This window comes from Urocampus carinirostris, chromosome 11 (genome assembly GCF_059441175.1).
Source record: "Urocampus carinirostris isolate Australia breed hairy pipefish chromosome 11, RoL_Ucar_1.0, whole genome shotgun sequence".
NCBI classification, from domain to species: Eukaryota; Metazoa; Chordata; class Actinopteri; order Syngnathiformes; family Syngnathidae; genus Urocampus; species Urocampus carinirostris.
The window spans coordinates 3,135,769-3,157,329 of NC_142359.1; the positions used below are offsets into that span (position 1 = coordinate 3,135,769).

At 41.4% G+C, this 21,561-nt stretch overlaps 1 protein-coding gene across 2 annotated transcripts; it reads right to left on the bottom strand.

Annotated features, from left to right (window-relative positions):
• Positions 1–1,338: 1,338 nt before the first annotated feature.
• On the bottom strand, positions 1,339–20,236 carry LOC148356202 (CCR4-NOT transcription complex subunit 2-like). 2 transcript variants are annotated; one of them, XM_088347441.1, is made up of 15 exons: positions 20,144–20,236; positions 15,204–15,349; positions 15,060–15,132; positions 12,013–12,166; positions 10,824–11,009; positions 10,696–10,751; positions 9,714–9,839; positions 9,517–9,647; positions 7,959–8,082; positions 6,490–6,646; positions 6,331–6,392; positions 3,800–3,849; positions 3,639–3,739; positions 3,418–3,562; positions 1,339–1,620 (listed from the first exon to the last, which is right to left on the bottom strand). In XM_088347441.1, the coding sequence occupies exons 2-15, from the start codon at positions 15,333–15,335 to the stop codon at positions 1,534–1,536; spliced, it is 1,584 nt and encodes a 527-aa protein (XP_088203567.1). In that variant the 5' UTR covers positions 15,336–15,349; positions 20,144–20,236; the 3' UTR covers positions 1,339–1,533. The 2 variants fall into 2 exon arrangements, with proteins under 2 accessions (XP_088203567.1, XP_088203568.1); XM_088347442.1 differs by lacking the exon at positions 20,144–20,236 and adding an exon at positions 19,396–19,576.
• Positions 20,237–21,561: the final 1,325 nt, after the last annotated feature.

Here is a 21,561-nt window from a genome sequence, read left to right on the forward strand (position 1 = left end):
GAGCGAAGGCTTCGGACTGGAACCTAGGGGGAAATTATATCTGAGGTTAACTATGTCTCGGGAAAGACTCAATGCCTTTGCTGTCTTTAGCATTCATAGGGGGGCAGAACGCTTGTGACGATATCATCAATGATTTTGCATTAAGTAAAGCTAGAAAGATCAAGTTTAGGTTTGTGTTTTCTTTTCATTATAAAACTACATTTTCTTTAGTATGTTTTAAAAAGGGTGTGATTTTCTGTTTATGAAGATCCAAACACACAAAACCAATACAATTCAATATTCATTTTGGCACTAAGGACTTACCTCCCTGAAAATGTCACCTAAGGGGTAAATCGAAAGAGCAGTACGATGACGTCATTACTCACCGGGTCGTCTTCAAGCAACAGCCAATGGCACCGCAGCCAGGACGAGGCGAGGGACTACAGCATTCGGGTAACTGATTGGTTGACAGATGACGTCACAAGTTTAATTATCAGAATATTTATTTGTTGCTATGAAAAAAATAGTTGTTGCTATGAAAACACTAGCTGCCATATTGAGTCCAGGTCACGTGAGGTGTTGTCATGGTAACCGGCGTGGCGTGGGTGTCCCTCCGGAGGTTGTCTCCATCGCAACCGGCTGTTGGCGCCCCCTTGTGGAAGGTTAAAGGAATGCGGGCACGTCTTTTCTTGGATGACAGAAATGTGAGATCACTTCCAGCATATTCCATTTCTGAAGTGTACTTGTACACCGTTTGTCCTCTCACGTGACAACTCTGACTGACTTATATAGTATTGTATTTTTAAATTCAGGAGGCTAAAAAATTAACCAATGATTTACCAACTAGATAATTTATTCTTAATCGCGCACATGTCAACTGGTTGATTCAAATATAGAAAAGTGATTGTACGATTAGTGCGCTGGTTTGTCCTGCTAACAAAAACAGATTTTGTTCGGCATACCAGTTGAACCACTTATTAGTTATGTTTATTCTATTGGTGCCTCATTTGACCTACGCAATATTTTTTCACACTTTTGAATCTAAGAATTTTCAAAAACGAAATTCAATAAAAACAATCCTGATAACCGCACATACATACCTTAAAATGCATGTTTTTCCCCAAAAACTAACTGATGCAGCGTTATTTACCTATCTTGTCTGATTTCCCTTTTGTTTGGATTAATTGTGCTCTAGCAGGTAAAGGTGCAATGGTGAGGGGGAAAAAGGGAACTAATTGGTGTTTTTTTTTTTTACAAGTGAGGACAAGAGTGTACAAGTGCACTTGTTGGATTTGGACGAAACGCTGTCCAGTTTCCATGGGCGTGCGCGTGATGTCCCCAAAGCACATGACATCATGATGCTTTTTCTTTTTTATTGTGAAAGGGTGCTACAATGTCCACATTCTGTCCTGACCTGACCCAATGGGATGTCCACACCCTCTTAGAAAAAGGATCCTCTTGGAAAAAGGGTGTCAGGAAAATGTCAATTAAAATGGAAAAACGCCCCTTTCCCGGACGGCCAATGGTAGGAGGGGCTGGCATGCGAGCGGCTGATCAGAAGGCCTGCTGGGCAGGGTTGTAGTTGAAGGTGGAAGGAACGTGAGGTCGATCTTCCAGTTTGTCGTACTCCAGGTGAAACTCCTGATTTCAGAGGGCGGTGGGTTTAGCGGAGGTCAAGCGAGCGAGTGTGAGTACAGAGATCCCTCGGTATTTGCGGTTAACGGGGATAAGAATCACCCGCGAATGGTGAAAATACGCCAAGTAGTGTGTGTAGCACCCCTTTCTTTTGGCGACCTTCAATAGAACGGAATTGTCGACTTACAGACTGGGATACAGAGCACGAGAAATCAGTTTAAATATTACCGTAAATTCCGGACTATAAGCCGCTACTTTTTCCCCTAACTTTCAACCCTGCGGCTTATTCAGTGATGCGGCCAATTTATGTCATTTTTCTAACGGCCGCCAGCGGCGCTCGAGTGTTGCTACCATTAACTGCCCTGTAAAAGCTATATTATTATTATTATTAAAGCTTTGAAAACTCTCTCTGTGTACCGTTTTTCTTTGTAAATATGTGTAACCCATGTATAATATGTATTTGCAACTGTATCTTTTTGTAATGTATTTATTTGTATTTATTTTAGACACTTATTCCGATATGTTTTGCACGTGTGAACGAAAAATGAGGGACGGAACAAACGCGGTTTGCCGAGTTTAAGTGGGGACCGCTAAAGATGAGGGACAAACAAGGAAAGAAGAGGGGGTAAAAAGTCGGTTAAAGAAAAAGGAGTTGCGTGAGTAAATGTGTTCATCTGATATATTTTTCCCACCCTTACCTTTGGAAATATACATTTTTTTCCTTGGATTACTTTCAACGGGATCCGGACTCTGCAGGTCCGCATCAAACCTTAAGTACCGGTATCATTTTCCGTTCATTTTACCGGCTGTGATTTTAGGACTGTGGACTTTAATGAAGGACATTTAGTTTAGTTTAGTTAGTAAGTCGGGTTTGGGTTAATTTTGTGTTTGTGTTACATGTTTAAACGTAGGCGCATGCGGCTTATATACAGGTGCGGCTTGTGTATGTACAAAATCAGTTTACCTCTTAAAATGTGGTGGGTGCGGCTTATAATCAGGTGCGCTCTATAGTCCGGAATTAGCGGTATACGGAATATTAAGTTCGACAATGTTTTTTTTCCAGGCGTGCCTTCATAAAAGCGGACTTGCCAAGTTATCAACTGAGAAAGAGGGGATATTGCAACATCCATTGCAGCCTGGTCATCCTGAAAGGGGGATTACCACATGTGCGGTCCCTTCTTAAGGTTTCTTCATTTTCCTCATGTTGAGGTTTTTGAGTTTTTCCTTGCCCTCATGTTGGTTTCAGATCAGGGGATGGTGTAATAATAGTCTGTAATAATAGTCTGTGCAATAACCTGTACAGCCATTTGAGACTCTTTGTGATTAAGGGCTATACAAATAAAAGTGACTTGACTTACGTATTTTAAATTAGTCAATGTTTTTGTTTTTTGGGCGCACGCTGATTAAAGCCTTACCAACTGTGAGAGAGAAATAGAGAGAGGGAGCAATAGGTTTGGCATTAGAGAGAGAGAGCGAATAAAGGGAATGACTAAGGGAGAGGGACACAAACTCTTCTCACTAAGATACAGAGAGGAATGCAGAGCAGGTGTCAGGTACAGTACAGCATGAAAGACAATTTGATATAACCATGTCAATCGGCATCCAATATCTTTTTGGGGTGCTTAATATATACATATATTTTTAATTGCATGGCGACTCGGCCTGAATCTTGGCTGCCTGAAACGTTCCTAAGTGGTGCCGGAAGCATCAGATTTTTTTGTTCACCTTTTATTTTTAATAATATTTTTAACTGAAGCGTAAAGTAGCGAGGGGTCTCTGTACATGCGCGTGCAAATGTGTCACCTTGGCAACTTTCCTCCAGTTGAGGCAGTCAAAGAAGTAGTACGTCCCCCTCTCATAGGCGTTTGTCTTGAGCGATGGCTCCATGCCTGGCGCTCGCGTGATCCACACGCGCTCCTCCTTGTGATAGCGCCAGTCTCTGTTGAAGCTAACACACAAAAGCAGGCACGGTGACGCCAGAGTACCCGCGTGCAGCATGAAAGCGTGCGTTTTGCGTGGCTTACAGCTCCACAGCGGCCAGCAGCTGCAGCAGGTCGCCACCGTTCATGTAGTAAAGGTAAAACAGGAGGTCCTCGCCGTAGCGAGATAACTTGATGGCAGCCAGCTAGAGAGACAGTGCAAGGTCAACACGCGTGCACACGCAAGTACACGTATGCTGCCATACCTTGTCCCGTATGTGGATGTTGGTCAAGTATTCCGATGGTACGTGAAAGTCTGTCAGGGAAAGAAGAAGCTCTAATTGTGGTAAGGGCTGCGGTGATTATTCGACATTGTGGACAAAAGTCAGTACAGTGGAACCTCGCTAGTTCGCGGTTCCACTTTTGCGGGTTCAGAGCTTCGCGGGGCAAAAAAAATACCTTACCTTCTCAATAAAAGCCTTTATTGACTTGAGCATGCACGAGCTTATGTCAACTGAGGACACGGTGTGGACACTCTTATTGTGAAGGGTAGGGGGAGGCCCTGACACAATGCTTAGCCATGATGAGTTACTGCTTCGCTCACGCCCCTTCCTTCAACTCCTACCACCTCAACCCCTTCTTCTGTGGCGCTGTTTATCATGGAGGGAACTCGGCGACGCAACATAAGTAGATTCTCTTCTGTCACATTTCATCTCAAGTTTGATTTTATTACACCAAAAGCGAGCGGTTGTTTGTACGACCTAAACACGGCTAATGGTGTGTGGTTTCGTGTATTTGTTTTCGTGTATGCCGCTAGCTAAAGTATGTTGTTATTGTCAGAAGGTAGCTCTTTCACTTTCATTGAAATGAACACAGACCATTTTTTGAACTGTTGTTTCCCAAAACGCTTCACAAACACTCATCAAATATCACATTTTCACAGTTTTTATTTCCAATATGTAACCGGCAGTGTTAACAAGCGAAATGGCTGCGATGGCTGCATGTGGTTGACAGCGGTTAATAAAATCATACTGAATGGTTCGTAGTGGTTTCGCCGCAGTCCTATTCCGTGTAAATTGATGATGTAAGACATGGCTACACTTGTGGATCATGTTTTGGTACATTCAGTTCCAGTGTGAAGAGTTCTGGATGAGTCACCCAATAACTCCTTGCCATTATGCTAGCGATCACTTCGGTTTAATGGCGGGGGGGTACACTGTATACCTGTATAAGTTTTTTTTAAGCATTTTTGAAGGGGCGCCGCTACTTCGCGGATTTTCAGTTTTTGCAGGTGGTCTCGTCCTCGTTAACCGCGATAATCGAGGGATTACTGTAATAGAAATAGTCAACATTAGTGCTAAACGATGATCCCAGATCTAATCGATATTGCAAGACACTGGAGTTTTTTCAAGTAGTCATAGTTCGATGTTAGTGTTTTATTTGAGTTATGGAGTGTCTAGTCAACCAAAATCATCACAGTTTGGGTTTTAACAATGCTGGCCAATCAGTGGCAAGTTTTAACGGCACTACCCAATAAAGGCGATGAAAATTTTGCAAGCAGCACACTATGCCACACACCCACAGTGTGAGCCTCATTAGGTCGTTATGGCAGAATCCCCAAACAAAATGTTTGTAGAATAGACCCTCATTTCTATAGGTAGGTACTCGCATCTATTGAGGAATCAAAAATAGCGGACAGCAACCCTAACAAAGCTCCCCAAAAGAGGGCGCTGTTTCCTTAAGGCTGAAACATGCCACTATGTTAATACTCACGAAAATACAAAACGGGCACAGAAATTTTTTTTTATACCCGAAATCGTGTAGCACTAGTGGACATTGACATGTTTATTAAACTGTGTGAGGCATCTAACATGACCATAATCTCTGCTTATTGTCACTTATGCACAATAGCGTCGCTGTCTCGAGAGCCAACATACAGAAATGACGTGTCAACATCAAGTACATGTACCAAAACCACAATAGTTTGGGAGCAATTTAGCCTGGGTATGGCTAATAAAAAGACTACCTGCAAAAATTGCATAGCAGACTTATGGTATCATGGCAGTACCTCGGTAATGCACCAACAAAGAAATACATGTCAGACAGTAGAACGAAAAAAAGAGGCTCACTCCGATTCAAGTAACCTTTAAAACAATAAGGTTTTGAAGACATCCATTGTACATTTTATATGTGTATATTTGGTTATAAAAAGGGTTTATGCCAGACTGTGCCTGACAAAGTGTATTTGAATTTGAATGCATAGTCTGAAGAACAAACGACAGTTGTTAAAACGTTAAAAAAAACAACGTCAGTCAAAATTATTCGATTTAAAACTGTTGAGAATCTTTAAGTTCTTTTGTTACAGACTGAATGTACTCCAGAGTGCACATTATATCCGTCTTATTTACAGTTCTACTGCTGCTAAGGAGCTTGTTCTTGATTTTCAGGGAGAAAGAATGTTGACTTGATTTTAATTTATATGCCTGTCCCAAAAGAATGGACAGAAGTTAATCTATTTTGGGTTTTATGCTTTAAATAAGGCATTTTTATTTACATTGTGTACCAATCCACAGTGCGTTCAGGAAAAAAACATTTTACTAATTTCTCTTGTGGTAATCACCTTTTACCTCACAATCAAATCACCTTCATGGTAAAGTTCAAGAAAAATTGAATAAATATGTGATTATTGGATTAATCGTTTTAATAGTCGATTACCAGTCGACTATAAAATAAGTCGTTAGTTGCAGCCCTAATTGTGATGATACCAAAGTGTGTGCATGTTCATCTTCTGACTCACCAATATCTTGCGGCCGGCATGGCGCTGATGCCCACGGAGAGGCAAATTTGGGGTAGAGGTTCCTTCAAGGAAAAAAAAAATTAAAAAAAAAATTGTCAAGTCAAGTCAATTAATTAATAGTGTAGAGAATGTTGCAGTGGCAACGGTGCTATCTCCTACTCTGGCGAGTTGAGGTTGAGGCCCAGCGTGGTGAGGTCAGAGCCCAGTGCAAGATGCACCATCCCGGGGTCCGTCTCGGCCGCCCGGATGAACGTGAGCAAGCCGATCATGCCGAACTGGTCCGTTACCATGCCAACAGGGATGTTGGTCACACGCCCTGCCACACAAGCCAGCCCCATCAGGGTTAGAACAGCTCATGGCCAAATTTAAGCACTTTTGAGGACTTTAGACACCAATTTTCCAATCTTTCCAGTGCCATTAGGCAAATACTTTTGCAATTTGCATACGTATTTTTAATCTTGTGTGTGCATTTATGAAGACATATGATTTTATATGTTTTTTTCAGACAAATCTCTAACCACATAGGTGTAAAATTAACACTATTTTGTAACTTACATTTCCAGTTGCAGAAAATTCTTCCCATTACAATTTATTGCTGGTAAATGCTAACTTCATTTTTTGAATGGCCCGTAATACAGGGTTCGTACACTTGTTCATGGCCAAATTCAAGCACTTGGGCTTTCAAAGCCAATTTTTCCAGTATCATTAAAAGAAGAAATCCAGTGCCAATCAAAGGAACAGGGTTCTTTTGTTGACTTTGATCACTAAAATAAGTCACTATCTCGCTGCTAGCCCATATTTTGTGCTTGTTTGAGATGTTCCTATGATCTACCATCTTATTCTGCCAATGGGCTGGTATAAACAGACATGATTTACGCCGTTCTGCTTCAACAATGCACGAGAAACACAAAAAGGAGTCTATAGGAGTTGGATAAAAATGGAGTTCAATATGGAGGACAGAAAAGAAAGTACTGTATGTGAGAAAAATCAGCCAAATCTGGAATCATTTTAATGATATTGAAGGCTCCAAAGCAGAGCACATTGAATCTTCTGGAGTGAGGGCTGATGATTTGCTTTTGGTTTTACATATTTTCATTTATATTTTTTACGTGTTTTTACAGGATCTGTGTCCTAACTGGTAAAACTAGAGTTGAAAAATATATATTTTTTGTATTTTATGATTTATTTTCTAGCACTGGAGATAATATTTTTTTCATTTTAATGTTATTGTTTTGCATTTTCAGGGATTTTGTGTTGATGTTTAGACTCTAAATTTGTGCAGTGTGTAAAGAGAAAAATATATACACATTATATATATATATATATATATATATATATATATATATAATTTTTTTTTTCAATGTATTTTTTGTAGATCTGATTTATGTATTTCATACTTGTTGCACTAAAAAGTAAATATATTTACGTAACATTTTTAAAGTTGCTTGAGTGGGAACAGTATGGGGCGGTGACGCTTCACATGACAACGCCATAATGCCAGCTGCCACGAAGGAAGAGCAGGCGTGTCGGCATCATTTTTAAGCAGACTTGTTTCAGTTTTCTTCATTTCATGTGCCGCTTATCGCGGCTAATTTGTGTGCGTGTGTGCGCGTGTGTTGGCGTCTCACCATCAGGAAGCACCTGTATTCCTTTCTTGTGCTGGTTGTTGCTGCTCGCCGACACAGAACTTTTGTCACCCGGAAACTTTGGACCATCTGAGTTGGAGGTGGGCTTACCTGAAGAGCTGGGGTTCTGATTGGTGGAGAAGAGAGACTAGTCACATGTAGCTTTGCACTCCATGTTTGTGCCTGTTTGAATTCGTGATCTAAGGCTATGTTCACATTGCAGACCTCGATGCTTAATTCGAATTTTGGGGTGAAATTCAATGTTTTTGTGAGATCGATCACATTTCTAACTAAATGCGACTTGTATGTTAAATCCTGTGTAAATGCCACAAGTATCCCACATGTGCAGAAGAGGACATGTGACAAAGTACTCATTGATGGTAACAGTGGAGTGTATCCAGCAACTTTGAAGTTATCATGCTATCGGAGGCAGCACATGTACAACTTAATCATTTTCAGAAGAATATTAAGAAATGAGAGACAGGATTTTGACAACAGGAGTGGTGGAATAATGATACGAGTGGCTTCACTGACTCTGACCTTATTCAAAATTTTCAAATGACAAGGAGAACTTAGATTTGGATATGTCCGCGCTTGTCCATAACACTGTCCCCCAAATTATAAATTAAATCAAAAACCTGGCTATCCCTTCATTGAACGTTATCCGTGTTGATGTCCACCATGGTTGTTGATCTATCCGCTTCCTCCCGCCTGGTTGAACACAAAGTAGTGACGTCTGTCGCCTACAGATGACATGCAGGTCGAATGAATGCGTCTTGATATGAGTCTTGATCGTTCACACAACAGGCGCATTCCAAAAGATCAGATAAATATGGGATTTAGTGGTTTGGTTCCGGTGTAGAGGTAAGATCGGGCCTAAAAAAAAAAATCCAGCCCGAACTGACCCCTTGTACATTTTTTGGCTCTTCAACCCTTTCAAATGAAACTGAAAGAAATGGCACTAAAAAGAAAATCATTCTGCAGATTACAAGGTGCATGTGAAATATTTGGCCGAAAAGCAAAAAGAAAGTTTGTAAAGCTTGTAAGGTGTTGGCGAGAAGCGGAAATGACCTCTGACGAAAGTATCGGTGACGCGGAAAGAGGAAACGGCGCATCAACCATGACACAGAAGATAAAAAAATTCTGGCGATTTAGTGATTTGGAGTTAAACTGATAGTTTGGTAAGCATTTTCTGAATGAAGTGCGCATTACAGCGCCTAAGTGAGGCGACAAAGTGTGTTACACAAGTAAAAGTACTGTTACTTCAGAATAATATAACTCAGGTGGAAGTAAAATGCAGTCTTTTAAATAATTACTTGAGTAAAAGTAAGTGCATGCTGTGCAGATCCTCCGCAAAAGGAAAAAAAAACGGGGAGAAAGAAGCCCGCCAAAGCCCGGCTTAATGAGTTACATTTTAAGCCCAAGCCTGAAATTTGGTCTGGGCCTGGGCCCAAGAACTTACCTCTAGTCTGGTGTGAAAAAATCGGATGTGTGTTTACGCAAAAATATCCGATTTTCCTGCAGTGTGAACGTAGCTTATGTCTTGGTGTGTTCATGTCACCGTTTTGCCGTCGTCGCTCGTGCCACTAGGGTCTTTGGTCTGGTAGTTTGGGCCCGGTAGTGCTGGGAAATCCTCGTTGTGAATGGAAAAGTCTTGCGACTGCTCACTGGACGGCTTGGTCACCATGCCAACTGTGGGGTAGGGTATTCCGCTGTGACCAGTGTGCCAAAATGACCGCCTTCCCCCCACTCACTCACCGTAGGGTGCCCGCCCGGCCAGCGGGTTGAGCAGCGGGGCAGGGTTGGCGCCCCCGTCCCTGCGACTGCGGTCGGCCAACGCCGGAAAGTCCGACAGGTCCAAACCCGTCACGTTCTCGCTGCCGTCTGTCAATGGGATGAAATCGAGGATTCAAATTGTATCGAAAATTTCTGACTACAAACCCTTACTTTACTACAATTTTAAAACTGCAGTTTATGATAAGATGCGGCTTATTCTTTCTTCTTTTTTTGCCTCCCCGCCAAACCCCCCACCTGTGGTGCCCGTCGGGGCCCGGCATCGACGCTTCCCGCCCCCATTAAGACACTTGTTTGCAGATTGTGTCTGCATCTGCCAATATTAATCGACTAGCACAGCAGTCAATATCAATTAATTTGGCATTAACATATTCGTAGGAGTGTGACAAAAATATTTTCAAAACAAGAAATGTACTGTTCAGACGAAAATTCTGAAGCCCGTACAATCACAACAGCTTGTAGACCTGCAGAGCCCTGTGACTGATGCGAAGTTCTCACATCCCTTGCACACGTGACAAAGTGATAGAATGGAGACTAGGCTATGCTACTACTACTGGTACATAAAAAAAAATCAATATACATGTAATTACTAACTAAGGAGGGGTACACAATAATTATCGGGGTGACAGTTGTCAAACTGCTTCATGTTTTTAAGTTACGGACACCACTTTTTAGCATCAGTGGTCAGCGATATATATCAAATCATCAATAACTGCACAAATCTGTCATAAGGTGCGCAGGATTACAGAGCACACATTTAAATGTCATGCCAATTTCAGGTTTTTAGCCTTTTATTCCATAAATAAGTTAGGTGACGCCGACATTTCGCGATGTCGGCAAAATCCGGAGAACAGATACAAAAAAATTCCGCAAAGTCGAAGGATGATATGGCATGGGAACGCTGTGCAATATTCCCAGTATTTATAAGTTCACTGTGAATTGATACCTGTGCCGTTGAAGATGTTGAATCCAGGATTCCTGCTGACGCCAAAACCTGACATGCTGACACACACACATACATACACACGATAGTCAGATCGCCTTCCTGACTTTCAGGTAAGAGGTCAATAATACCTGTTGATGGTGAAGGCTTGTCGCGATTGTTTTGGCATCCCGATAATGCTGGGAGATGACCTGCCGGGACTCCTACCTCCAGCCCCGCCCCCCCGTTCTCCGCCCATCCCAATAGGCTGCCCTGCAGGCCCTCCCACCTGTTGATTGTGGTTAAGGACGCTGCGGCTATTCATGGGCAGTATCCCCCTGCAAAGAGATGGCACAGTTAGGCCTGTGTTTTTTTTTCTAGTTGCAGAAAACTTGTCATTTTGTTTTTCAAGCTATTTTCCAGGCTAACAGGCGCTCCTAAATACCTATATTTTGTAAGAAATTTGAAAGTAAGCTTCATAACCTGGTGCATTTTCTGTATCACAGATTACGGAAGTTATAAATGGAAAAGCACACAGTAATTGTAGGTATGCAATACCATACAGACGCTCCCCTACTTACGAACGATCTGGACGATCATTTGTAAGTTGAATCTGTTCGTAGGTTGCTTCAGTAATATATTTTGTATGTTTAAGGCTTGTACAAGTAACCTGCATTGTTTTGTACTAAAAAATAAACATTCCATAAAATAATATGCTCTATAAAGATAAAATAAGTTTCAGTTTAACTTACTTTTGGAAGAGTTAGGCTCCTTTCGCCCCCGTGGTAGAAAGTGGCCCAAAAAAATAAATAAATCCAACCAGTTCCTCAACCGCATCAAGCTTTCTTATTCCACGTTCGTTTCAAAAGAAACGGCTCGGCTAAATAAATTCAACTTTATTTATCTAGAACACATTTTTTATGAAATGTTTATTTTTTTCAGTACAAAACAATACATGTTACTTATACAAGCCTTAACATACTTCTATAAACCTTAAACATACAATATATAGCACTGAAGCAACTTACGAACAAATTCAACTTACGATTGATCGTCCACTGTCCTACTTAAGATCATTCGTAGGGCAGCGTTTGTACTATGTTTTACAATTTGAGTGAGGGGCACATATTAATGCATTGCACGGGCATAACATCAATATGTACCTGCACATACGGGAGCTATAATTGTAGTCTCATTCCCATGGGTCTTAAGGTCCGGTGCGCCTTATGTATGAAAATATATAACAACAGACTATTTTTGCAGGTGTGCCTTGTAGTGCAGAATATATGTTAATTTGCCTTCCACCTGCTCAAATGTCATTGTTCAGTGTACTTGGCATACCTGCTAGGAGAGGGAGGCGTGTGCATGGTGCCGCCGACAGGGCCGCCGGTGTGACCACTCAGCTGTCCTGCGGCTGATTGACCAAGTCCGCTTCGATTTAGTGGCGATGGCGCCGCGCTGCTATTGATGGCGCGCATGGGGAAGCCGAGCGCACCTGAAGTCAACACAAACGATGAAGGAAAGAAATGTTTTTTAATTGTGGGTGGTCGAGATTTCAGGTTTGATTATGGGCAATGGATTTTGGCGATACTTTGCAGTTTTTATTCCAAATCTATATCTTTTTATTTATATGCAATCAGGGTGGGACAAAAAAAAAAGATTCACGTATGTATCGTGGGTTATTTTGGGGCGATTTTTCAAATCGACGTTTCTCCCCAGAATGGATTTGTGTGACATATCTAGTATTTAAAACTGGGGACCTTCTTACAGCTCAGCAGAGAACCCTCACATCAGAGCATGTTGATCAGCTCTTGTTTATGCTCAAGAAACTTGATACTCCTAAGCACTAATTCAATTAACAGAAGCAGCCAAAAGTAACAGTAGAATTCCTGGTAACTGCTTGTATCAAAAAGTGCTGTAGGTTTTGCTTGGTGTTTATTTGTAAGCCAGGGTTTTGTAAAACTTGAATTTCAAGCAGAAACTTATTTTATTTCCTTAAAAAATCACCTTGGACCGCAATGTTTGCTGCAGCACAGGGTTTTGAAAGAAAATGTTGAATTTGAAGGATTGTGATTTTAATTTGATAGCTTACGCTTAGACTGTTTTGTTATTTTAGAGGCTCTATTTCTTTTTATCATCTTACAGTGTTAACTGTAAATAGGATCATTTCAGTTCATGCTGCTGTAAACCAGTTCCAAAATTCATAGTGACTGTAAACCTGTTGCACAGTGTACATGTGGTGTTCTCAATGTCTCAGGTAATATAAATTTTAGCTTCCATGTTGGCTAACACAAACTCATGTGCATTCTTTAAATATCATTAATTGTTTATTGTACCAGAAATATATTATTAAAGCTGCATGATTTTTAGGAAAAAAATCACAATCATCAATTTTATCAAATATTAATTATCGAGAATAGCGATTTATTTCATAATGGCACCTAAATATCGTAATGCAATGGAATCGTGATCAAAGCATATCGTCCCACCCCTTATACGCATATTTTTATATTTTTGCATGCATAGTTTTTTGTCAAAAAGACGAAAGAAAACCTCACATTTGCATGCGGGTAAGAGGAAGCAATTTCCTCTTTGTTGATGATGTACATATAGCAGTTGAAGGAGGAGAGGTGATTTATGATGGCAAATAAAGCCTGTGTTTTGCAACATAATCCGAGTTAAACAAGACCCAATAAACATTTACATATTTCATATTTCGTATTTCGTAGCCTGTAGGGGTCACATGAACTGACAACTCTTCATCATTGACATTGTATTAAGAGTTGACGGGAACATTTTAAGGCTGCCCCTCATTTGGATGATTCGAAATTTGGGCCATAACCCAGCGCAGCATTATGTCCTTAAAAATCTAGTGCAGCAGCAAGACAGAGAACCACAATGACGTGTAGATAAAAGAAAGGCAGGAAGGAGTTCCTTGCACTGACATTGCAAGAGTACCGTATTTTCCGCACTATAAGGCGCACCTAAAAGTCTAAATTTTTTTCAAAAGCTGACCATGCGCCTTATAACACAGTGCGCCTTATATATGGCTCAATATTAAATTCGCAAGGTCTCGCAACTACGAGAAACAGCCGCAGACTCCATTTTTCGCGCTGTGCATACTGGGAAATATTAAACAACGATTCTCTTTCATACGTGCGGGGAGACAGCGCCGGGCGACATACGCCACCATCTGTCAGTGGATCGTAAATGCATGGGCTGATATATCAGTCTCAACTGTGGTCCGAGCTTTCAAGAAGACGGGAATTGTCCCCGAACAGCCAGACAACATCAGCGACACTGACTCAATTAATGACGACCTTGATGAAACGGAGCCGGACGTGTTGGATGGCCCATTCACTGAGATGGTCAATTGGAACACTGCAGAAGAAGAATTCGAGGGATTCGTCGATGAGGAGCTTATAGAGTGATCTTTGTTTTTCTTTTGTGTGTTTACGTTTTACATTTTACAGTTATTATGTTATTGCTTTATTGTTATTGTTTTGCACTTGTTGTTTTTGCACATTACGAGTGTCACTTTATTGCGATTGCACTAACGTTTCATTTAAAATAACAGTATCAGACGTTTTTTTTTGCGTGTTGACTAAATGGAGGAAAATTAAAATGATATGCCTTGATGTTGTTCAAAGATGTTAAAGATGTGTCACGAAAATGCTTTACCTCAGAGAAAATAATAAAACGGCTGTTTATTTATTTTGGGAGTGAATGGAGTTGTGGAAAGCTTGTTTGTTAACAATAAAGTTTGACCATTTTGAATGTTTTGTTGACATTTTAGCGTGGCAACCTCTAGAGGTTGCATAACGTAACTACATTCTCTACTGTAGTCAAGTCAAGTCACATTTATTTACCGTAAATAGCCCTTAATCACAAAAATGTCTCGAAGGACTGCACAGGATTACAATTACAAAATGGCACAATTACCTGATCTTAAACCAGCATGCACTTATAGCGCCTTATAATGGGGTGCGTCTTATGTATGGCAAAAGTTTTAAAATATATCATTCATTGAAGGTGCGCCTTATAACACGGTGCGCCATATAGTGCGGAAAATACGGTATGTTTTTTTTTTGTAGTTTAGTATCCACACATCGTTTTACAATACATTTTATTGACGAATTTTTAATACATACAAGACAGCGAGAGAGAAGCCCAGACGAACCCTAACGTGATGATGGACATTTGAGGCACAATTAGGGACAAAATTCGGGTTGGATCAGGCTTGGGCTTAAGATCTTACACTTGGTTTTCCCTCGTACTCATTCCTAAAACTTTTCTAAGTAGAAAACAAAAAAAACTATCCATTATAGATGAAGGCTCCCTCGTCTTTTTGCGCCCTAAATTTTCTGACGACATGCTTTCAGACTTACTCTGAGGCCCGTAGAGACTGGCCCCCAGCTGCGACAGCTGCCCCGGCGACGTGGTGGAGGACGACACCATCAACTGAAACACAAAAGCATTCAGCTGAGCCATAAGTCCGCCGAATAGGACTTTGGCAAGACGGCGCCACTCACGTCTTTTTCGGATCGATGAGACTGGAATACTGACGGCTGGCTATAGTAGAGGCCGCCCGAATCGTCAGCCGCTGGGGAGTAGTCGCCCTCTAGCCCTGCCTCCATGAACTTCTTCCGGTTTGCCCCAAACATGCCCACCGTGTCACCTAACACAAAAGAAAATTACAACTGTGCATGGAATTAGATCATCAATGAAATGGGTGGGCTGTGTCTACAAACGTAGCATTTTTACCATGTGCAGTTACTGTAAAATTCAGACCATAAGCCGCGACTTTTCCCCAAGCTTTCAACCCAGCGGCTTATGCAACAATGCAGCCAATTTATGCATTTTTTCCAACGGCCGCCAGGGGCGCCAGAACAATAAAGGTAAGAGTGAGACACTTGGAATATACAGTAGCTTGCGAAACTAAAACTGATCAGAGATGCAGCCAAGAGGCCCATGATCACTTCGGATAAACTGCAGAGGGTTACAGCTGAGGTTCGAGAATCTGTCCATAGAACAACAACCAGTTGTATACTGCACATATCTGGCCTTTATGGAAGAGTGACAAGAAGGAAGCCATTTCTTAATGATATCCATAAAAATGGTAGTTTTTCTCCTTGTATGAGCAGAAAGTTTAGGGGGACAGCACGATCTCGGTAGATTTGCAGTGGCCTGATACTCCTTCCATTTCAATGTTATTGCTTGCACAGTGCTCATTGGGATGTTTAAAGCTTGGGAAATTTTTTTGTATCCAAATCCAGCTTTAAACTTCTTCAAAAACAGTATGTCGGACCTGACGGGTGTGTTCCTTGTTCTTCATGATGCTCTCTGCGCTTTAAACAGACCTCTGAGACTATCACAGTGCAGGTGCATTAATACAGAGACTTGATTACACACAGGTGGATTACATTTATCATCGTTAGTCATTTAGATCAACATTGAATCATTCAGAGATCCTCGCTGAACTTCTGGACAGAGTTTGCTGCACTGAAAGTAAAGGGGCTGAATCATTTTGCACAACCAATTTTTCGGTTTTTATTTGTTAAAAGTTTAAAATATCCAATAAAGTGTGTTCCACTTCATGATTGTGTCCTACTTATTGTTGATGCTTCAAAAGAAATTACAGTTTTATATATTGATGTTTGAAGTCTGAAATTTGGCAAAAGGTCACAAAGTTCAAGGGGGCCAGATAGTTTAGCAAGCCGCTGTATCTGTCGAGGAAGACGCAAGTTTATCGCAACTTCAAGCTTTGTGCATGAACAAACCCCCACCATAGAAAAAACGTGGGCAAATATGGCTTATAGTCAGGTGCGGCTTATGTACGTACAAAATGATTTTTTTTTTTTTTCCTTTAAAAATGTACTGGATGCTGCTTAAAATCAAGCGCGCCTTATAGTCGAATTTTACGCTGATTCTTTTTTTAACCACTCATCTTCTCAAAGATCATCTCGGACAACTTCCGGCAGTAGACACCCTGGACCAATTGCTAGCCAGTCGCAGCGCACACAGATAACAGACTACCATTCACACTCACTCATACCTAGGAACAATTTGGACTTGCCAATTGACCAGCATGTTTTCTGGACTTGGGAGGAAACTGGAGTGCCTGGAGAAAACATGCAACTCCTACACAGGGAAGCTGGTAGCTGGGCTGGATCCCAAGACCTCTGTGAGGCTATGTGCTGACCAGTCATCCCCATAAATATCAATTATTAGACACAATAAATAGAAAACCCACACTCTTCATGATTTATAACAGGGGTCTCCAGACTTTTTCAAGCTAAGAGCTAATTTTAGTGACTTAGTAGCGCAAAGGGCACCCAGTTTGGTATACATTTTCAAGAAAACAACTTATCATGTAATTACCATGTTGGTACTATGTTATTACCCGGTTAATTATAGTAAGTAGAGTTAAATAGACTCAAGTCAACCACAAAAAAAAATTTTTTTACTCGAAAGTCAAAGACCTGGCAATTTTGAGCTATTTTCAGAACAGGTCTGCGGGCACCTCAGTCGGAGGCCACCCCACATTGGAGACCCGATTTCTTAAGTAATGGGCAGTTCAATTACCAATTAAAAACATTATGTTCATTTTTTGTATTAAAACATGCCATTGACATACGTCAGCAACAGCTTCCACGAAAAGATGAATTCATTAAATAAATGTAAAGTCGGGTTCATCTTAACCAGTGAGGTGACCGTAAGACGGGGGTCGGGAACTACAAAAGCCACAGAAGAAAACCCCCCTCTCCAGACAAATATTCAGGTCCATTTTACTTTACTGTCTGTATAAGGTTTGATATTTTGAAAAAAAATCTATGAAAAAATAATAATCCCAGAGCCTGTGTGCCAAAAATGTGTCTCCCTCCCGCAGTTACTTAAGATCATTGAGGCTCATTTTGGCCGACATTTTTGTCAAAGACAATAGTTTCAAAACCAGATGAAAGTTATTTTAGAAAAATGTCTGAAAATACAGTAAACGGGAAGGATATGGTTGAATTTATAGGAGCGCGTCGTTTCTGCAGAGATTTGCGGACCTCACCACTCACCCAAATTGCTCTGGGTGCTTGGCTGGCGTTTTAGGGAGTTTGTTTTGTGGGGTTTCCTCATAAAGTGTCCCAACAGTGAACATACTGTACCATACCTGTCAACCTGTACGGTTTTGCCGAACAAAGTATGTTTTTCATGCACTTTAAGACGAGTACGACGTACAAGGAAATCTGTACGGAAAAACGCAAATTTGTCAATCGCATGCGTCTGCCGCCTGGGGATTTCCCATCAAGCATCATTCCAAAAAATATATATATTTATATGGTGTACGATTATTTTGTATTTAGTACGGGAAAATACGACAGCTTACACGGGCATGGAGCCCTGGAGGTTGACAGGTATGCTGTACATACCGTATTTTCCGCACTATAAGGCGCACCTAAAAGTCTCATTTTTTTTCAAAAGCGCCTTATAATACAGTGCGCCTTATATATGGCTCAATATTAAGTCGCAAGGTCTCACAACTTACGCAACAGCTGCCGACTCGATTTTCCCCCGAACGTGGAGTAGTCCGCGGTGTATGCTGGGATTTATATACCGGCGTTTCATTGGCTAACCAATGTGTCAATCATCATTTGAATCGATCGCTATTGGCTGAAGTTATTCGGAGCCTCGGATTGGCTAGAGGGCCAAAACAAACCCTGCAATTGGCCGAAAAAGATGTGTCAATCATCATTTGAATCGATCGCTATTGGCTGAAGTTATTCAGAGCCTCGGATTGGCTAGAAGGCCAAAACAAACCCTGCCATTGGCCGAAAAAGATGACTCTGAATAGCAAGCTTGCTAAAGTACGCCATAAAGAAACATGTTTCATTAGTCTGTATTTGTAAACATTTTACTCTCCTGGATTTACTACACTCACGGTTGTAAGAAGACCATGATTGCGTATCATTATTGAACGTGAGAACTTAGGTGAGCTATGCGGCTTTATATTTTCCCGGTATCTTGTTTTAGAACGATCTTGATGTTGCTGTGATGAGTCGAGTGAATTCAACTCAATTCCAAGTGTTTATCGTCATATGCACAGTAAAGTTGCGAGAGAAAAAGAAAATAGAAACTAAGGAATGGTTGTCATTTCTTGAATCCCAAGACTTTAACCTTCCGAATGATATTTGAAACGATGCATTTGAGTGACATCGTACGGACACCGCATCCGCACGTGTCTACGACACGTATTTGCTTCTTTGCAAGCTTTGGGAATGTTAAGGGGGTAATCAGTTTGACTGAATCATCTGACTGTTTTGTCGACGTTCCCATTGTAGCGCCTTTTAATCCGGTGCGCCTTATCTATGGAAGATATAGGACCAAAAACTATTTTTTTGGGGGTGCGCCCTATAACCCGGTGCGCCATATAGTGCGGAAAATACGGTAGTTTAATGAGCTTCCATTAACAGGTTTTTATAGAGACGTACAGCCAAAACGGGGTCTGTCGAGGTAACACTGCAACTGCAAACTGTAGATTAAACTATGTCCTTTATTTTCTCGACTAAACCATTGATGTAATGAGTCACTTCAGCTTCGCGGACACCAAGACTGCACAAATGCAAACGATTATCATTGTCCTCATTTTGTCTCCGAGCCAAATGTGCTGTACTGTAAAAAGCCACATCTAGCACGCGAGCCATACGTTCCAAACCCCCGCCGTAACGGATAACTTACCTTTTCAATTGTTCTTGGCCTGTTGACGTACTCATGGTGCGGCTAATAGAGCGGCACATTAAAGACCGCTCCACCTTGGAGAACCCAAATGTCATATTTATTAATGAAAAAAAAGTTATTTGGGTTCTCCAGGGTTAAAGCTTTAATGTTGAGCCGCTAATCTTAAAAATTGGCGCCCGCGTGGCTGACTTGACGTAAGGCCGAATTGACGTGCGGCACTGTCGCAAACGGCTAAGATTAGCCATTAGAGCTAACGTCATTACTTTCAACCCCTGGTCGTAAACTATTAGACGTGAGGTTTAATTTGGAATTTCGTCTGGTTTAAGAACAAATTTGGACGAATTTGGAGTAGACGTCATATCCGTTGGGTGTTTAATGGCAAGACACGAGAGGATTCTTAGCATTGTGGCTAAGATGAAGCTAAACCAAACTGATAACTCGTTTAGAACCACACCGGTAGATTTCAGGCGCCATTTTATGTATGAAGTTATCGTATAGCACCGGTTCCGAATGGACTCCATGTCATTAAGTTTTCCAGTCTGCTGTTTTTTCTTGCAATTCGGGACCCATGGAGCTCCATTAGCCGCAGTAGAACAACAACAAAAAGACCGAGGAGACCTCGTGGCGGCTGTAAAGTCACCAGGGTGAGAAAGCGACAAATACTCTCAGGTTCCATGTTGAATAAATGCACCTGTGAGTTAATACTAGACGCTTTTGGGGGAATTTAATAGATAAAAAAATAGCTTACCGCATCAATCTTTCTTCACCGCTACTTTCCAAGATGGCCGACATTGCTTTGCGTAAAGCATTGTGGGAGTTGTAGTTGGTATTCGACGCTACGCTAATCCCGTGGCTTGCCAGGCTAACACTATCCTGCCGACATAATTCGTCTTTTTTGTTCTATTCTAACTGGCATTTTGGTCCTTTTACTGCAAACATCCCGTTCAACCTTAGCTAATTCCCCCAAATAAGCAATAAAAAACCTTACAAACACGATGTGGCCCCTATTTACTCATAGCGAGACCAAGATAATTTGTATAAATACAGTTATTTATTTTTTTTCGGCAAAAAATGCTTAATCGAGGATAACATTTGCAGTACGGCCTGGTGGTGCCCATCTTTCCAGGCTAGTTTGTGGGGTAAAGGATTTCTACTTCGCTTTGTAGGAGTAGAAAATTCGTGTCGCGTTCAACTTCTGGGATTTGGACTGAGCATTTTGGAAGAAGAAGAAATAGAGCTGGAGAGCAACCGTTCTGTTGAAGACATTTATTACAAAGTTGGTTCTGAGGTTTTGCGCATGGGTTTGTCCTTGTTCCCCAGAAGGCTGAGGCCAAACGGCCAAGGACTAGAAGCAGAAGGTTGGCGTATTCTCAAACAACTCTTTCAACGAGATGCCTTTGCTTCCTGTAAGGTGTACCGATCCATCCATCCATTCATTATCTGCACCGCTTATCCTCAGTAGGGTCGCGGGGGTGCTGGAGCCCATCCCAGCTATCTTCGGGCAGTGGGCAGGGGACACCCTCAACTGGTTGCAGGGCACACAGGGACAGACAATTCGCTCGCCCATTCACACCTAGGGAAAATTCGGACCAGCCAATTAACCTGACATGCATGTTTTTGGAATGTGGGAGGAAACCGGAGTGCCCAGAGAGAACCCACGCAAATACGGGGAGAACATGCAAACTCCACACAGGAAGGTTTGATCCCGTGACCTTCAGAACTGTGCCACACACAGCTGCCGTGCTGTCCTGTGAAGTAAACCAAGAAAGATAAATTCAACAAACTGTTTTGGTGCAGGGACGAATGATACTCCATTTTTGACATGCTAGGAAAGAATTCCCGGGCCTCTAAATAAGATGACTGTTTAACGCCACATGTTCTTCATTTGTTTGTGTACCTCTAGTATTTTCCTTTGGACTGATCAATCAACAATTTTCACAGACTGCAAAATCGAAAACAAAATATGATTTGGAGTATTTGCCAAAGTCCCAAATTCCGTCGTCCTGTTTCTTTTGGTTCTGTTTGTGTGGTATTCCGTTTCTTTTTTTAGATTAATAAAAAGAAAACTCCATCAATCCGAGTGTGTGTGTGACTTGAATAAAGTATATTAAAGTATCAAAAAACAGTAAAAAGAATTAACTTAAAGATGCTATGTAGCCGATCTTT

Bases quoted from the DNA above. Each gene is read 5' to 3' on its own strand.
- LOC148356202 (XM_088347441.1), bottom strand. From the start codon at position 15,335: ATGTTTGGGGCAAACCGGAAGAAGTTCATGGAGGCAGGGCTAGAGGGC. The intron at 10,752-10,823 runs GTATTATTGACC...TGTGTGTGTCAG, and splicing joins CAAGCCTTCACCATCAACAG to CATGTCAGGTTTTGGCGTCA. The intron at 3,740-3,799 runs GTATGGCAGCAT...CTGTCTCTCTAG, and splicing joins ACATCCACATACGGGACAAG to CTGGCTGCCATCAAGTTATC.